At 39.4% G+C, this 16,460-nt stretch overlaps 2 protein-coding genes across 3 annotated transcripts; both read left to right on the top strand.

Moving 5' to 3' along the window:
• Positions 1-1,496: 1,496 nt before the first annotated feature.
• Positions 1,497-8,417, top strand: LOC134179684 (collagen alpha-2(IX) chain-like). Its single transcript, XM_062646618.1, is given in 15 exon segments — positions 1,497-1,502; positions 1,576-1,656; positions 1,727-1,867; positions 1,937-2,067; positions 4,049-4,083; positions 4,230-4,357; positions 4,452-4,607; positions 4,704-4,784; positions 4,857-4,997; positions 5,066-5,146; positions 5,929-6,027; positions 7,392-7,513; positions 7,574-7,673; positions 7,733-8,136; positions 8,138-8,417. Coding segments are annotated over 15 exon segments (1,824 nt in total). The 3' UTR covers positions 8,256-8,417.
• A 1,482-nt stretch (positions 8,418-9,899) lies between these two features.
• Positions 9,900-15,572, top strand: LOC134179425 (uncharacterized). 2 transcript variants are annotated; one of them, XM_062646318.1, is made up of 10 exons: positions 9,900-10,066; positions 10,142-10,418; positions 10,470-10,734; positions 10,829-10,984; positions 11,101-11,241; positions 11,315-11,395; positions 13,140-13,238; positions 14,493-14,614; positions 14,678-14,765; positions 14,821-15,572. In XM_062646318.1, the coding sequence occupies exons 3-10, from the start codon at positions 10,666-10,668 to the stop codon at positions 15,343-15,345; spliced, it is 1,281 nt and encodes a 426-aa protein (XP_062502302.1). In that variant the 5' UTR covers positions 9,900-10,066; positions 10,142-10,418; positions 10,470-10,665; the 3' UTR covers positions 15,346-15,572. The 2 variants fall into 2 exon arrangements, with proteins under 2 accessions (XP_062502302.1, XP_062502301.1); XM_062646317.1 differs by having other exon boundaries at positions 9,900-10,418.
• The last annotated feature ends 888 nt before the right edge of the window (positions 15,573-16,460 follow it).

Genomic DNA, 16,460 nt, shown 5'->3' with positions numbered 1-16,460 from the left:
CAACAGAAATATTCTAACATAGACATTGTCTGTATTTTGATCCCAAAAATGACATGCTGGCTACGTGACTGTACAACATTTTTACTCTGGATGCACATGAAGACATAGTAATCTGCTTGATTTGGTAGAAATGAAACAGCCAGAATAATTAGAATGTGAATGTAGTAAACAGTTAAACATTAGCACTATTTACATTGTATTAAAGGGTAACTTTGCTGTAAACATGTACTGAAATAATTATTAAGCATTTTATGTGTAAACGTACTGAGCAATGGTGATACAAAGCATGTAAAGAAATATCCTTTATTTGGTGGGCATAAATTTTTTATTCAAATTAAAATGTTTAATATTTAATTATGTTTGTTTGTTTATATACCCAATATAAGGTTTACATGTAGTAGCATTCTATACGACTTTACAACTGAGCTAAGGTAGCAGAGAGTGGGTAGTGTTAGTGTTTACATATCACGTGCACCTTAATTGGACCTCAGGCAACATCAACTGCATTTGGTTGGATTTATGTGCTCAACATTTGCTCAAATGTGTTTGCAATTCAATCAAAATTAGAAAGCAAGTGCTGTATAGTTGTCAAACAAAGTTTTATGTAAACCTTATTTAAATTAGTCTTGATTAGCACAACACCTTCTTTGCTATTTATGGGGAGGAAAGGGAGGAGCTGACTACATTGGATGTTTCATAATCTATTGGAGAGAACAAACAATCTACTTGTTCTTAGTTCATTTTGTTACTTTGGCTTATATGCTGCAATCACGTGCACATTAGGTCATGTTTACAGACAAGGAGACAACACATTACATCATGTTTACAGACAAGGAGACGGTAATGTGGAAGTAGAGATTACCATATCTATAACATGACCATTTTAGTACATACACCACAGGTCGCATAATAATGTAGCAACATATGCTTGTAACATAATATGTGTGTTAATTACTTGGGTAATGTGACCTCACTACAATTGATTACATTTGATTAGTTTATCATATTTGTCGTATTCTGAAGGTTTTATGGTCATACTGTTAAAAACGGGATTGTACTGTAGGTTGTTTGTACCGTGTTTAGTGTGACTATATAGTAAAGTAGCTGTAGGCTGCTGTGCATTCTAGTTGTTTGCTTTCCTTCCACAAGATGGCAGTACATTTTGTTTTGACAATTATCCAGTTGTTTTTATGGCTTCAAATGATCAGTTGTTCTGAAGTATGAACAGAGCGTCCTAGCATGTGTTTTGTTGACCAGAAGACTATATAGTCATGTGACGTAGTGAACAATTTTCTAGTTTGTTTTTGTTGTTGCAAATTTAGAAATCATCAGCAGTCTCTTGTGATGCAGCTGTTCTTACTGGTCCTCGTGGTCTTCCTGGTCCTGTGGGTCAGAGAGGCATGCCTGGGGTACCAGGAACACAAGGCTTGTCAGGCTTACAAGGTTTACCAGGAGCATTTGGAAAGACGGGAGATCCAGTGAGTGTAGATTCTTAAATGGAAGTTGTAAAGTACACATTCTGTCATTTGACTGTAGAAGGGATGTTTGTGATGTGAAAGATATAATGTATTGTAGGGTCCAGTTGGCCGACAAGGTCTTCCTGGTCGTGTTGGCCCAGCAGGTCAGAAAGGGTCAATTGGTCTGTCTGGTGAGAAGGTGAGATGGCAATTCAATAATTTTAGTTATACTGCATTTAGACAAACTCAATTTAAATGTTTTGTGTTAGGGTGTACCTGGAGTGAGAGGCAAGGCTGGACCGAAAGGAGAAAAAGGCAACATTGGATTGCGAGGTTCTGTTGGATTGAAAGGAGAACGAGGTGACGTAGGACCAAAAGGTGAAAATGGAGTAAAAGGAGAAGTTGGTCGTGTAAGAAGACATGATGTTGATAACATTGTTATTTGTTTATTGATATTGAGTATTAAATTTTATTTGCAGAAAGGAGATCAAGGCATTCGAGGTCCAGTGGGTCCAAGAGGTTTAGAAGGAGTTAGAGGATTTCCTGGATCCAAAGGAGAGGTAAGTTTAGTTTACTGTTTATTACCAGAGGCCTGGATATCCAGGCTAATGTAGAAGTTGTCTGACGTATGATTGTATTTATACTCGATCAGCATAGATTGTTTTTGTATTGCGTTGTAGCTTACATCGTAAATGGTAGTAGACAGCTATTCTATTTGGGCAAGACCTAGATACTGCTGTATTCGGCCAACCCTCCTGCGTATACACAGAGCATGCGCATGCGCCGAGACAAACATGCCTACGAGACACGAGACGAGTTACTTGTGACAGAGAAGATAGAGGCAGTCAGTGCGAAACTTCAGTACTTGCCGGATTTTCTAATGTTACGTGACACGTATGTGGACCAGATGCCGAGTATGCGTGTGTTGTCTGGCAAATGAATCTGTAGGTTTATCCGGGTCTTTGGTCTCTAGATGGTTGCCACTGGAAAATGCTTGCTGATTGAGTTTGTCGTTTGTGCAAGCTACTGCTTACGCTGTAGTAGAGGAGAGTGGTTAGACTGCCAAGGATTGACAATGACGAGACTGCGAGTCTGGTAGGTCGGATCATGCGCACTACCCCTCTAAAACGCGCGGTGCAAAGCGTGCTCAGCCACGTGTGGATTCTATTAATATAGAATACCCGTATACTCATTTTCTGTCACGATTTAGGGTTTGTCCCACCATTGACATTGCAGGTGGCACAATAAAAGCATGTTGCTTACCTAAACCAACAGAACAGGAGTGGCTGCGGCTCATTTTGCAGAGAGTACTTCCGTTCTTGCGTACGCTAGTTAGCTGCCTTGTTGGCGCGAAAATTATGGCGGCTGCTGATATTTAGGTAAGAGTGCATAAAGTCTGCTTTGGTCCCGATCCACACCGTGATGTCATCGATTTCATGCAGCGTCTAGGACTTATGTCAAGGCAAGAACAATGCAACAATTAACTGTCATGGTGTGGCCATGGCAATAAAATCATTTCAGAGATGCAAGGACGGTTATATTTGGAGATGTCCTGAAGAACACTGCAGAATGCAACGGTAATTTTTAAGTTTGTAAGATGTGGTACCCTAAAAACGATAAAATTATAAACAGAAATTCTGCATATATATATATATATATGATCCCTCAATTTAATTAATTATTCAAATTACTTATTTGTTTTATGATTTTGAAGTGTGTGTGTGTGTGTGTGTGTGTGTGTGTGTGTGTGTGTGTGTGTGTGTGTGTGTGTGTGGTGTGTATGTGTGTGTGTGTATGGTGGTGTATGTGTGTGTGTGCACATGTGCACGCGTGTGTATGTATGTGAGTGTGCGACTGTGTGTGTGTGTGTGTGTGTGTGTGTGTGTGTGTGTGTGTGTGTGTGTGTGTGTGTGTTCGTGTATAAGTGCACGCATGCACATGCACGTGCCTAAGAATGTGCACTTGGACATTGAGGTTTTAGAGATAGTTGAAGTTCTACAGAAGACTATTACATAATATTTGACACCAGCAAGTCATTGAGACTCTTAAAACAGCATGGACAGTAAGGATTTAGTTGGGCTAATGTTAAATCTAGAGAACGTAACCTACACTCTTCGTGCCATCACAAACTGACAAACATCAATGTGATCACTGAGCCTACAATGACTGAAAGCTGAAATGTATTTCTTTGTGATTATTTTTAGCTACATTTCAAATATTAATGGTGTAGGCTATTAAAACTGAACAATCAGTGATTGTCTTACTTGTGGTGGTTTGGACGTTTATATATTTATATCAATTAATTATCTTTATAAACGTTTTGTTGTTGGAGCAACAAAGACTAGAGGTTGATCATCAGTTGGTGCACATCTTTGTGTTGATATCAACAATGACACTTGTGAAGTGTGACTTTGATATTTAATTTTGATTTAATATTTGAACTTTGAGCAAATGCTAAATACTGGAATGTTGGTGTGGTGAGTCTAATGATTATGTAAACAATCAGATATTAGCTATATGTTTTAATGGGTAACTTTGGTAGACACGAGTTTGATTAGGTGTGTAATGCATACTATTGTATTACATACTAGCATAAGCAATGATGTCATGTGTGGAGCATGTGAAGGTACATGTGTGTTTCACATGGATGGAAGCTGTTCTGTTAATTCAGTTGATGCTCATCTTGCATTGTGATTTGTCGATTACTAATTGAGACTGCGAACTTCCTGAACTTTTCTGTGTAATCTCGTTCTCACTGGGTGTGGGTGTCAGTCTATTGTATTGAAGTAACAACAGGTTACTGCGCATTGCAGCTCTTTGTTCTCTACAAGATGGCAGCACATTTTGTTGTGGAAATTGTGCTGTTATTTTCATGGCTTCAAGTGATCTTTTGTGTTGAGGTAGCATCCAAACTTCTCTAGCAAATAGTTTGATTGACAAGTGCAGTCAAACACAAGAGTAATTGCTGCTAAGTGTTTTTGTTGTATATTTTAGAAATCATCAGCAGTCTCTTGTGATGCAGCTGTTGTTACTGGTCCTCGAGGTCTTCCTGGTCCTGTGGGTCAGAGAGGCATGCCTGGGGTACCAGGAACACAAGGCTTGTCAGGCTTACAAGGTTTACCAGGAGCATTTGGAAAGACGGGAGATCCAGTGAGTTTATATGAATTAAATAAAGTCTGTAAAGTAGAGCAGCAGATGATTGTTTGTGGTGTTGACAGATTTGATCTAATGTAAAATGTATTGTAGGGTCCTGTCGGCGTACAAGGTCTTCCTGGTCGTGTTGGCCTAGCAGGTCAGAAGGGGTCAATTGGATTGCAAGGTGAGAAGGTGAGATGATAATTCAATAATTCTTTGGTTATACTGCATTTAGACGAACTCAATTTAAATGTTTTGTGTTAGGGTGTACCTGGAGTGAGAGGCAAGGCTGGACCGAAAGGAGAAAAAGGCAACATTGGATTGCGAGGTTCTGTTGGATTGAAAGGAGAACGAGGTGACGTAGGACTAAAAGGTGAAAATGGAGTAAAAGGAGAAGTTGGTCGTGTAAGAAGACATGATGTTGATAACATCGTTATTTGTTTACTGATATTGACTAATAAATTCATTTGCAGAAAGGAGGTCAAGGTATTGAAGGTCCAGTGGGTCCAAGAGGTTTAGAAGGAGTTAGAGGATTTCCTGGATCCAAAGGAGAGGTAAGTTTATATCCAGTTTACACTGCATTTTTGATCGGGCTGGACCTTTTCAGCTTGGTACTGCCTGTTCCAACATGCCAATCTAAATGTGACCGGGCCAAGTTGGGAGTGGGCGGAGTGGGCTGGCTCAGCTCATTCAATTTCGATTCTATCAAGTAGTGTAAACGCGAATAGGCTAGATGGCATGGTGGTATATCGCATATGCAGCTGATGTACTTTCAGATATTGCGTTGTCTGACGATGAATCTCTGTATTTGATTTTGTTGTGTTGAGACGAAACCGTCCAAACTGAGCAGTCATCATGATGAGCAGTAGTGCTGCTCGTTTAGACTGACAGCAGTGCCAAAGAATGGCTGTCTTGCACGCCACTTTATCTGCCACACTATTATGCCGTCTTTCAAACAAGAGCACATGCAAAGCAATTGCTCTGGCATCCATGTTTATTACCTTTAGGGACACATGACAATCACGTGATAATAAAACACCTACTTGGCTTGCTTCTAAACTAGCAGTGTAAACGTGTGCTGACTCGTTCAACAATTCACACTCTGCTGGAATACCCGAACAGGCTGGCTGGTCCCCATTTGTCTTGTCTGTGTAAACGTAGTATTAGATACTGCTTATTAATGTTTGTGTTGCTGTTGTTTGGAACTGTAAAGGAGAGGAGATTTACGCATGAGTGATGGTCATGGACAGTTTTGCTTGAGAGAGTGTTCTGTCTTTGTAAATAGCAAAGTTGCATAATGACATCAAAGAGTCATTGGTATTTGTTTGTGTTTTAGAAAGGTTCACAAGGTTTGCAAGGCATTCCTGGATTAACTCCACTTTCTGAAATAAAGAAACTTGAAAGTTTGGTAACAAGATTGTACAATGAACTGAAGGTACAGTAAAACCCATACTTGCGACCACTTCAGTAGTGCGACCACTTCAGTAGTGTGACCACTATGCTAAGCGACTATTATTCTGTGCATAGACCGTTTGTAATACAAAATAACCTTGCTAGTGCGACCAACTGGCTAACGTGACCAGCGACCACTGTCATAGTGACCAAGCCAAGGTCTTAACCTCCATAAGTTGACCGGATGCAACCTTTCGCACAATCGCGCTTGACGTAGGTCAGGCATTATATGGGATATCTAGTGTTTAGAAGCTCAAAGCCAGCTTTACATATTACTTACACTGTGTATCTCTGGCTTTGCACGTGACAACGAACAGATCTAGACGAAGAGAACCGAAGCTCAGTGAACGAGCTCAAGTTATCAAGCTACCTAGCTCTCAGAAAAGGGGAGATCTGCCAGGCAGATTGTAATGGACTTTGAGGTTGGTAAAACCCAGATTCAGAACATCATCAAACAAAAAGCCGAAGTCATGGACATGTTGGTAGTGGCGCTCCATTGGATCAAATAGAAAGCGTAGGAAAACTGATGACGTTATAGCTAATAAATGGAGGCTTCATGTGCTAAAAAGGGTGAATGTTGGTGCAACATCTGGGAGGCCAATCTTTTTATTAGGACCACCTGTGTAATGTGACCACATTTGTGGAAGCATGCATGGTTGTATAATTAATACAATGTGTTGTCTAAATAATTTGGCAAATGGAACTGAGACATCGTTGTAAATATCGAAGGTATAGCATTGGCAAGTAAATTTGTTGTGGGTTTCTTTCTGTTGATAAATGTCAAGTGGTGTTTGGCAATGTGAGCAGCAAATGTATAAATGTAGGATTTACTAGCAATGATGATAATATATTAATTGTTATTTCTTATCTAGTAATTAGTTAAAGGTAACTGCAATTCAAATTCAAAGTTGTGCCTTCATGATTAAGAAATGGCTGCTAAAAATAGTTTGGTTGTAACTCATGAATGTCTTGTGTTTGCTTCACTGCAACTTGGTAGGTGCTGTTTAATTAACACCTGTCAAATTTCACTGCAATACACAACTGCATGTGTGTACGTAATTCCTCTACAGCATTAGTAAGTTTAGAATGCTACATAATATTTCGTCTCTGGTTGTAGACAAAGTGGTATGACATTAATAGCAGCAAGTAGCAAACAATTAATATTGTTACTTGAAACAAACAAGCCACATTGGACTTGCCTAGAATAGAGATAAGTCTAGCAGTGATAACTACAATACAGTATATCTGAATATCTGAATTAATAGATAATATACAAACTATGCCATACAATTTGATTTATACAATCAATGCTCTAAGTGCACTACAAATTTATGTTGGACTCATTAGGTTCCCAGGGTGTCTGTTGGTGATGAAGCTGGTACATGCAACATGAGCACATCAGGTTATTTGTTCTACCACAATACTAAGAAATCTCTGCTGTTTTGTGATTCTGAGCAGTGGGTTGAGATGTAAGTTACTTTTATTGAATTCAAGTTTGAACACTTAAATTAAATTATTGTTTTCGTTAGATCATCAAAATCGAAACCATATAAATCTTGTTCTGCAGGTGAACATAAGATCAACTCTCTTCAATTTGTGCAGAAAGTCAACTCTCTGTCACCTGTAAAGGTATCCATGTTGGTAGTTATCACACTTTGTTATTTGCTGACTAAGAAATATTTGTGTAGGTTTATTGTGATTATTCTGTGATCTCTAGTGGGTGTGCACTTGTGTGGAAACACTCATATTTTCAAGTTGGAAATCCAACTGATGACATGCGTACTTTCAATTCAGTCGATCGTCCATGTACTGATCTGTCTGATGGTTGGTGTAATGTGGGTAACAAGGATAATGTTCCTGGTAATGTTCAATTGACAGTTGCTTATCACGAAGGAGAAGTTGTGTATGCATATCGTGGTGATCGTAATTCTGAACTGGGAAAGTCATGGCGTGGAGCAATACTCAACAATCCAGTCAAAATTACAGATCATTGCACAGAAGGAAATGGGATTCCTCCAGAGCCAAGTATTCGTTCAAATGGAATACCGGGATTGACATTTGACAAATGGAATCCTGGTGTATACACTGGTAACTGATACAGATACATACAAAACTATGTATGACTGTCGTTGGGAGAATTGTCTCTTACCTTCATCTATCTCATCCAAAACAAATCATGTACAAATGACAGTTGCTATATTTCTTTGTTGACTTTGCACACAGCACTTTATGGGGTAGTTGCATGTTGATCTTGTTTGCATTGTATGAAATGTAACATCTAGTATTGTGAACCTTTGTCTTTCTTGTCAGCACTTCACAGCATCATTTGCTTTTGTTGTGTTTCTGATTTCCAACCATAAAAGTTCATTACGTGAAAATTACAAAACAAATTGTTTTTGTATTGCGTTGTAGCTTAGATTGTAATGGAATATTTTGATAGTTATTAGTTATTTTATTTGGGCAAGTATACAGTGAGGACAAATTAAACTTTGTTAGGCATCTAAGTTTTCTAAGATTGCAACCAAACTTTGGCCAACTGGAGACTGCTTCTTTCCCTAGAAGTTTGTAGGTGTACACAAGACAATTAACTTCTTTCAATTTTGCTCTTTTATAATCCATTCAAATTTACTGGTATTAACTTACTAAAGTTTGTTTTAATAAAGTTTAGGTATTTCATATACACAGAGCATGCGTATACGCATGAGCTTAACAAACGTGAGTCGATGCATGCGGCCTATTCGACACACACAGAGAAGAAGATAGCGGCAGTCAGTGTCAAATCGTCAGGGTCTTCTTATGTCACGTGACACGCTTGTTGACCAGTATGTGTTGTCTCGCGGCAAATAGACTAATGAGTGAATTTGTATCAGAGGCAATTTGTTGATCCGGGTCTTTCTGTGGTTGCTAGTCTGGCGCGAATCAAGTATTTGTTCTGCTGGTTGCGTTTGTCGTTTGTGCAAGCTGCTGCTTTCACTGAATTAGAGCAGTGTGGTACGTAGGTCTACAAGCTAAAAATTATCTATCTATATACCATATTCTACTATTTTTAATTTGATCAAATCAAGAACAGACTTCCTAATTAATTTATTTGTTTTATGATCATGTGTTATGAAATTTATCTTTGAGAATTCGTGTGTGTGTGTGTGTGTGTGTGTGTGTGTGTGTGTGTGTGTGTGTGTGTGTGTGTGTGTGTGTGTGTGTAAGTTCATGATAAAAAATTATCAACTTTTGTTTGTCTATTTTGCTGGCATTTACTGCAATTCTTAAAACAATAGAATCATAATGTCTCAATTTTTACCAATGGGTGCCAATTAAGTGTGGCCTCTAAACCAGAGTGGTCTATATTTGAGGACAGTCTATGTTCTTAATAGATTCTAGACCTTGTACAGTATATGTGTGTGTAGTGTACACTGTTGTACTGTATGTGCTGGTTTGGTAGATTTGTTTTACAGATGTAGAACACATTCACAGCCCAGATCTGGTACAGTAGCTCAGGAGGGTACGTTATACGTACTTAATTAAGAGTAAGATTTGAAAGTGTTGTCTTCTCTTGTTTACACATTTACAGTAGTGAGATGCTTTCAAGAATGTTCTGCGACTTAAGCCTGGTTCACAATATTGAAGCTGATGTCGACTTCGATGACAATAATAGAAATGAATCCTATTTCAGCGTCGACGTTGGCGTCAACATCAAAGGATGCCGCCAATGTCGAGGCGGTTTCTTTGAAGTTTGATGCTCAGCTGAGTGTCGGCGTCATATTGCGAACCAGGCTTTGCTTTATAATACTTACAATGCTGTGATTTCTCACAGTCAATCAGGATTTGCCTTGCTGCATGTCAGCCGTGTTCTCTATTTGAGGGCGGCTTTTATTCCTAAGGAGACGAGGCACTTCTTTGGCTGCTGATTGGTAGAAGGTTGTAATCCCGGATGTACGAACGTTTCACACGCCAGATGACGCTCTGAACGTTTCTCTTCGGATAATAAAAGAAGAAGAAGAAGAAAGCAAAAGCACGTTCTCAAGGTAGTCCTAAGCCGTAGTGGCTACTGGTTGAAAGTCTGACGGATAAACAGCTCTACCGACACCATTTTACTCTAGAGAGGAACCGAGGAACCACTGACAATAAGAAGGCAGATCTTCATAATATCTTCGCATTCACATTCGATCTTCTCGAGATATCCGTAGCAGTCGTCTTCTCATTGATTTGTTTGCAGTGGGCGGAGCTTAGACTCCAGGAGCGGGCGTTGTGTACCTGTGATGAAACATCGCTCGGCTCGTTCTCAGTTGCGAAATCAAAGATAATGGAGTAACTTATACCGATCGATTTGCCTTCGTGAGATCTACTGATACATTTTTGTTGGACTTCCTCTCTAAGGTAATGGATAAGTTTGCAATTGTATAGTGCTAGCAATGATTCTGTTTGCAGATCATGTGAAGAGACACGTGCATTACACATGCTTATCTTGCAGTGTGATCTGTCGATTCTAGTTGAGACTGTGAATTTCCTGAATTTTCCTGTGTAATCTCGTTCTTACGGGTTGTGGGTGTCATGCAGTATTGTATACGAGTATATTGAAGTAACAACAGGTTACTGCGCATTGCAGCTCTTTGTTCTCTACGAGATGGCAGCACATTTTGTTGTGGAAATTGTGCTGTTATTTTCATGGCTTCAAGTGATCTTTTGTGTTGAGGTAGCATCCAAACTTCTCTAGCAAATAGTTTGATTGAAGAGTGCAGTCAAACACAAGAGTAATTGCTGCTAAGTGTTTTTGTTGTATATTTTAGAAATCATCAGCAGTCTCTTGTGATGCAGCTGTTCCTACTGGTCCTCGAGGTCTTCCTGGTCCTGTGGGTCAGAGAGGCATGCCTGGGGTACCAGGAACACAAGGCTTGTCAGGCTTACAAGGTTTACCAGGAGCATTTGGAAAGACGGGAGATCCAGTGAGTTTATATGAATTACATAAAGTCTGTAAAGTAGATTCTATTGTTTCAATGTAGAGCAGCAGATGGTTGTTTGTGGTGTTGACAGATTTGATCTAATGTAAAATGTATTTTAGGGTCCTGTCGGTGTACAAGGTCTTCCTGGTCGTGTTGGCCCAGCAGGTCAGAAGGGGTCAATTGGATTGCAAGGTGCTGTTGGATTGAAAGGAGAACAAGGTGACGTAGGACAAAATGGAGTGAAAGGAGAAGTTGGTCGTGTAAGATGACATGATGTTGATAACATTATTATTTGTTGATTGATATTAATTAAGTAACAAATTGTATTTGCAGAAAGGAGAGCAAGGTATTCAAGGTCCAGTGGGTCCAAGAGGTTTACAAGGAGTTAGAGGATACCCTGGATACAAAGGAGAGGTAAGTGTGTACCCTGTTTACACTGGCACGTTTGACTGGGCTGGACCATGCCAGGTCAGTGCTGCTTGGTCGAATGTGCCAATGGTAAACGCAGCTGGGTTAAGTTGGGAGAGGGCATGCAGGGTGGGCTGGCTTAGCCTGTTCAATTTGAGTGAGCTGACTTGGTGCGGCTCAGTTACATCGAGTAGTGTAAAGCAAGTAAGCTAAACGGCACGGTTGACAAGGCATATGCAGCTGATGGTATTCCCCCAATATGACGTGGTACGATGAATCTCTATATCTCGTTTTTGTTGTGGGGAGATGAAACCGTCCAAACTCAGCAGTAATTACATGAGCAGTAGTGCTGCTCGTTTAGACTGACAGCGGTTCAAAGAATGGCTGTCTTGCATGCCCGCTGCAGCCCTTTATCTGCCACACCTGTCTTTTAGACAAGAACACACGTAAGGGATCATTCAAAATTATCGACAATTTCACAAGCGTACAAAGCGCATGCTTTTCTGAAGCCCCTCTCCTCCCCAAAGTGTATGCAATATTGTGATGCAAAATTTAATAGCTTGACCATGGTTTCATCTATTAGAGAGTTGATGTGTGGTCTTCAACGCTTCTATTCCAGTTGACCCACCTGAATGATGTCAGCTTGAGGTTTCCAGTCATTCAAGTGGACTAAGAAAAGACAAAACATTGAGAAAGCTGTGGTAGAGACAGCCAGGTTTTTTATGGACAACTGATGTTCTAGAACAAAACTGGAATAAGCTGCCACAGTCATACATGTTTGTAAATCTTGTACATACGGGTGACTAGTAGTCTACGGGAACAATGCATGATGCAATTGTGACCATGAAAACAGAAGGCGCGTTCGATTTAGTTTTGAAATTGTTCAAACTGGTTCCAGCAGTTGCATCCAAGGAGCTGGAACTACTAGGACTGACACGTCTCTTTTCTGCAAGTCGGCGCATTATTTTGCAGACAAAAAGAGGCACTGTTAGCTGAAGTCGCTCCTGTAGTCGATGGATCAGCCTGATAAAGCCGTAGTAGGTGTTGGCATTACTTTGGCTTCTTCTGCTTCCTGAGCCTTCCTCTGAAGTTGCAACAGTAAAAGCGTCATTTATTGAAATCTCAATGCACATACCCTAGCATTTTCGGTTCACAAAGCAGATTTTTGGTTGATTTAGTTCTGGTACTGTCAGTTCCAACAGTTGCGACACACCTTCAGTTTCAGTTCTAGAACTGCAAATCAAATGAGCCCAGAGAAATTGCAAGAGTCATTTGCTATCCATCAACATTTTATAAAGTGTACAGTGGTCATAACCCTTTTCCCCTAGCGTGGACCTTGTTCATGAAACTGTTGATAACTTTGAACAACCTCTAAAGCAATTGCTCTGACGTCCATGTTTTATTACGTGTAGAAACACGTGACAATCACGTGATTATAAAACGTCTATCTGGCCCGCTTGTAAACCATCAGTGTAAACATGTGCTGGCTTGTTCAGTTAATTAACTTAACCCTGCTGGAATACCCGAACAGGCTGGTTGGTCCCGGTTTGTCTTGTCGGTGCAAATGTAGTATTAGATACTGCTTATTAATGTTTGTGTTGCTGTTGTTTGTAACTGTAAAGGGGAGGAGATTTACGCATGAGTGATGTTCATGGACAGGTTTTGTTTGAGAGAGAGTTCTGTCTTTGTAAATGGCAAAGTTACGTAATGACATCAAGGAGAAATACTTTGGTATTTGTTTGTGTTTTAGAAAGGTTCACAAGGTTTGCAAGGCATTCCTGGATTAACTCCACTTTCTGAAATAAAGAAACTTGAAAGTTTGGTAACAAGACTATACAATGAACTGAAGGTATGTACACATATAATACAATCTGTTGTCTAATGTATGAGCATGCATTTGTAGGTCACATGTAACTTGTGTAAAACTTCAGTGTTAACAGAAATGTTCTCATAATGGACCATACATTTTCATGATGACTTACCTGTTTGATTACACCTGACATACTTTACTAATTACAGTAAGTGTTTATGCATTTATTATAGTGAAGATCATAATTGTGATTTGGGAAATGGAAGTGAGACAGACAAGGTTGTGGATATTGAATGTATAGCAGTGGCAATGTGTACAGTAAACGTGTTTTGGGTGTTTACTTTCTCTTGATAAAATGTTAAGTGGTGTTTGGCAATGTGAGCAGCAAATGTAGAAATGTAGGATTTACTGGCAACGATGATAATATATTAATTATTATTTCTTATCGAATATAAACTAGAATTTTAAGAACTTTTTTCTGAAAAAAGGAAATAGATGTAGGAATTGTATAAAAAGTAATAGAAACAAGATTTATATAATATGAACCAAAGCCAGACATCATTAGTGAATCCTTCCAACTACATTCCCTACATTTTACCTTTAGGGGTTGCTAGGATTCACTAATGATGTCTGGCTTTCATTCATATTATCTAAATCTTGTTTCTGATTCTTTGTTGTTTCCCCAAGTTTAGCTTCAGATATGCTGTAGTCAAAGGACAAAAAAGAAGAAGAAGAAAGACGACAAAATCTGGCAAAAACTTTGAAATTGACAAGTGTTTTCTGTTCTAAATACAGGCTGAGATTAATTCAGAACTAGTCAAGCATAGAGTAGTTTGTAAGCTTATCTATGTGTTGTTTTCAAGATATTTAGACTCGTTTTAATTAAGGTGATTTCTGAAGGTCTAAAATCTGACCATGCTTCCACAACCTTGTCAATCTCTACATACAGGGCACTGCAATTCAAATGCTAGTTCTGACTTCATGTTTAATTAAGAAATGGCTACTAAGAATAGCTTTAACTCATGAATGTCTTGTGTTTGCTCTGCTGGAACTTGGTAGGTGCTCCTTCTGGGGGGGGGGGGGGGGAGACGACTGGCTGGACACTTGAGCCTATGGGTTGAGTGATATGACATTAATAGCGGCAAGTAGCAAACAATTATTACTTGAAACAAACAAGCCACATCGGACTTGCCTAGAATAGAGATAAGTCTAGCAGTGATAACTGCAATATGGTATTTCTGAATTAAATAGATAATATACAAACTATGCCATACAATGTGTTGCACTCATTAGGTTCCCAGGGTTCCAGTTGGTGATGAAGCTGGTACATGCAACATGAGCACATCAGGTTATTTGTTCTACCACAATACTAATAAATCTTTGCTGTTTTGTGATTCTGAGCAGTGGGTTGAGATGTAAGTTGCTTTTATTGAATTCAAGTTTAACACGTAAAGTGATCGAACTGCTGTTTTTGTTAGCTTGTTGAGACCATACATACCTTGTTCTGAAATTAAGATCAACTCTCTTCAGTGTATGCAGAAGGTCAAGTCTCTCCCACCTGTAAAGGTATCCATGTTGGTAGTTATCTCGCATATTTGCTGACTAAGAAATATTTGTGTAGGTTTATTGTGATTATTCTGTGATCTCTAGTGGGTGTGCACTTGTGTGGAAACACTCATATTTTCAAGTTGGAAATCCAACTGATGACATGCGTACTTTCAGTTCAGTCGATCGTCCATGTACTGATCTGTCTGATGGTTGGTGTAATGTGGGTAACAAGGATAATGTTGCTGGTAATGTTCAATTGACAGTTGCTTATCACGAAGGAGAAGTTGTGTATGCATATCGTGGTGATCGTAATTCTGAAGTGGGAAAGTCATGGCGTGGAGCAATACTCAACAATCCAGTCAAAATTACAGATCATTGCATTCACCATAATGGGGTACCTCCAGAGCCAAATACTCATTCATCTGCAATACCAGGATTGACGTTTGACAAAAGGAAGCCTGGTGCATACAATGTTCACTGTGATACAGATAGTTACAAGGATATGTATGACTGTCGTTGGGAGAATTGTTATTTACCTTCATCTATCTCATCCCAAAAAAGTCATGTGCAAATGACAGTTGCTATATTTCTTTGTTGATTTTGCACACAGCACTGCATGGGATAGTTGCATGTTGTTCTTGTTTGCATTGTATGAAATGTAACATCTAGTATTGTGAACCTTGGACTTTCTTGTCAGGACTTCACATGCAGCATCATTGGCGTTTGTTGTGTTTCTGTTTTCTTACCATAAACGTTTAGTACATGAAAATTGCAATAACAAACAAATTGTTTTGTATTGCTAGCCTATAGGTTGTTATAATAGACTATTTGATAGCTATTTGCAACCGAACTTTGACCAACAGGCAACTGCCGGCATATGCTTCTTCTTCCTAACAGTTAATTTGTGCACAAGTTAATCAGCTTCTTCCAATTTGCTCTTTCAATCTATTCAATCCTATGTTCTCAATACAGTTTAATTTAATTAAGTGAGATATCCATAATCGTACAGAATACTGTACTGTACTTAATTTGGTTACACAGAGCATGCGCATGCGCTTAGACAAAAGTGAGACAATGAGTTACGACGGGTATTTGACAGAGAAGATAGTGGCGGTCTGAGTCAGTGCCAAACTTCAGGACTTTCTAATGTCACGTGACCCATATGTCTATCGTCATAGTATGCATACGTTGTCTGGCGGCAAATGTTCATGAGTCTTGCCACTGGAAAATGCTTGCTGGTTGATCATGAGTTCGTCGTTTGTGTGAGCTACTGCTTACGCTGAAGTAGAACAGAGTGGTAGGTCTACAAGATAAAATTATTTATCTACACTAAATTTCTAGATCAAATCAAGAACAGATTTCTCAACCAAGTTTTACTTATTTGTTTTATGATTATATGTGTTGAAGTTGAAGTGGTGTGTGTGTGTGTGTGTGTGTGTGTGTGTGTGTGTGTGTGTGTGTGTGTGTGTGTGTGTGTGTGTGTGTGTGTGTGTGTGTGTGTGTGTGTCGTCTGTAGCTCAATTGATTAGTGAGTTGCATTTGAAGAATGGAAACATCTGGGACCATTGGGTCATGAGTTCAAGTACAGGAAGGGCACAGGCGTAATTCTCTTAGGCAAGAAACTCACACGCAATTGCCTCTCTCGACCCAGGAGTATAGATGAGTACCTGGTCATTGACTGGGGTGGACAAAACCACTGGCTTGGCAGAACAT

This window comes from Corticium candelabrum, chromosome 5 (genome assembly GCF_963422355.1).
Source record: "Corticium candelabrum chromosome 5, ooCorCand1.1, whole genome shotgun sequence".
Taxonomy (NCBI): Eukaryota; Metazoa; Porifera; class Homoscleromorpha; order Homosclerophorida; family Plakinidae; genus Corticium; species Corticium candelabrum.
Note: the sequence above shows the minus strand (reverse complement) of the source record. Positions and strands in the feature narration are given on the sequence as shown.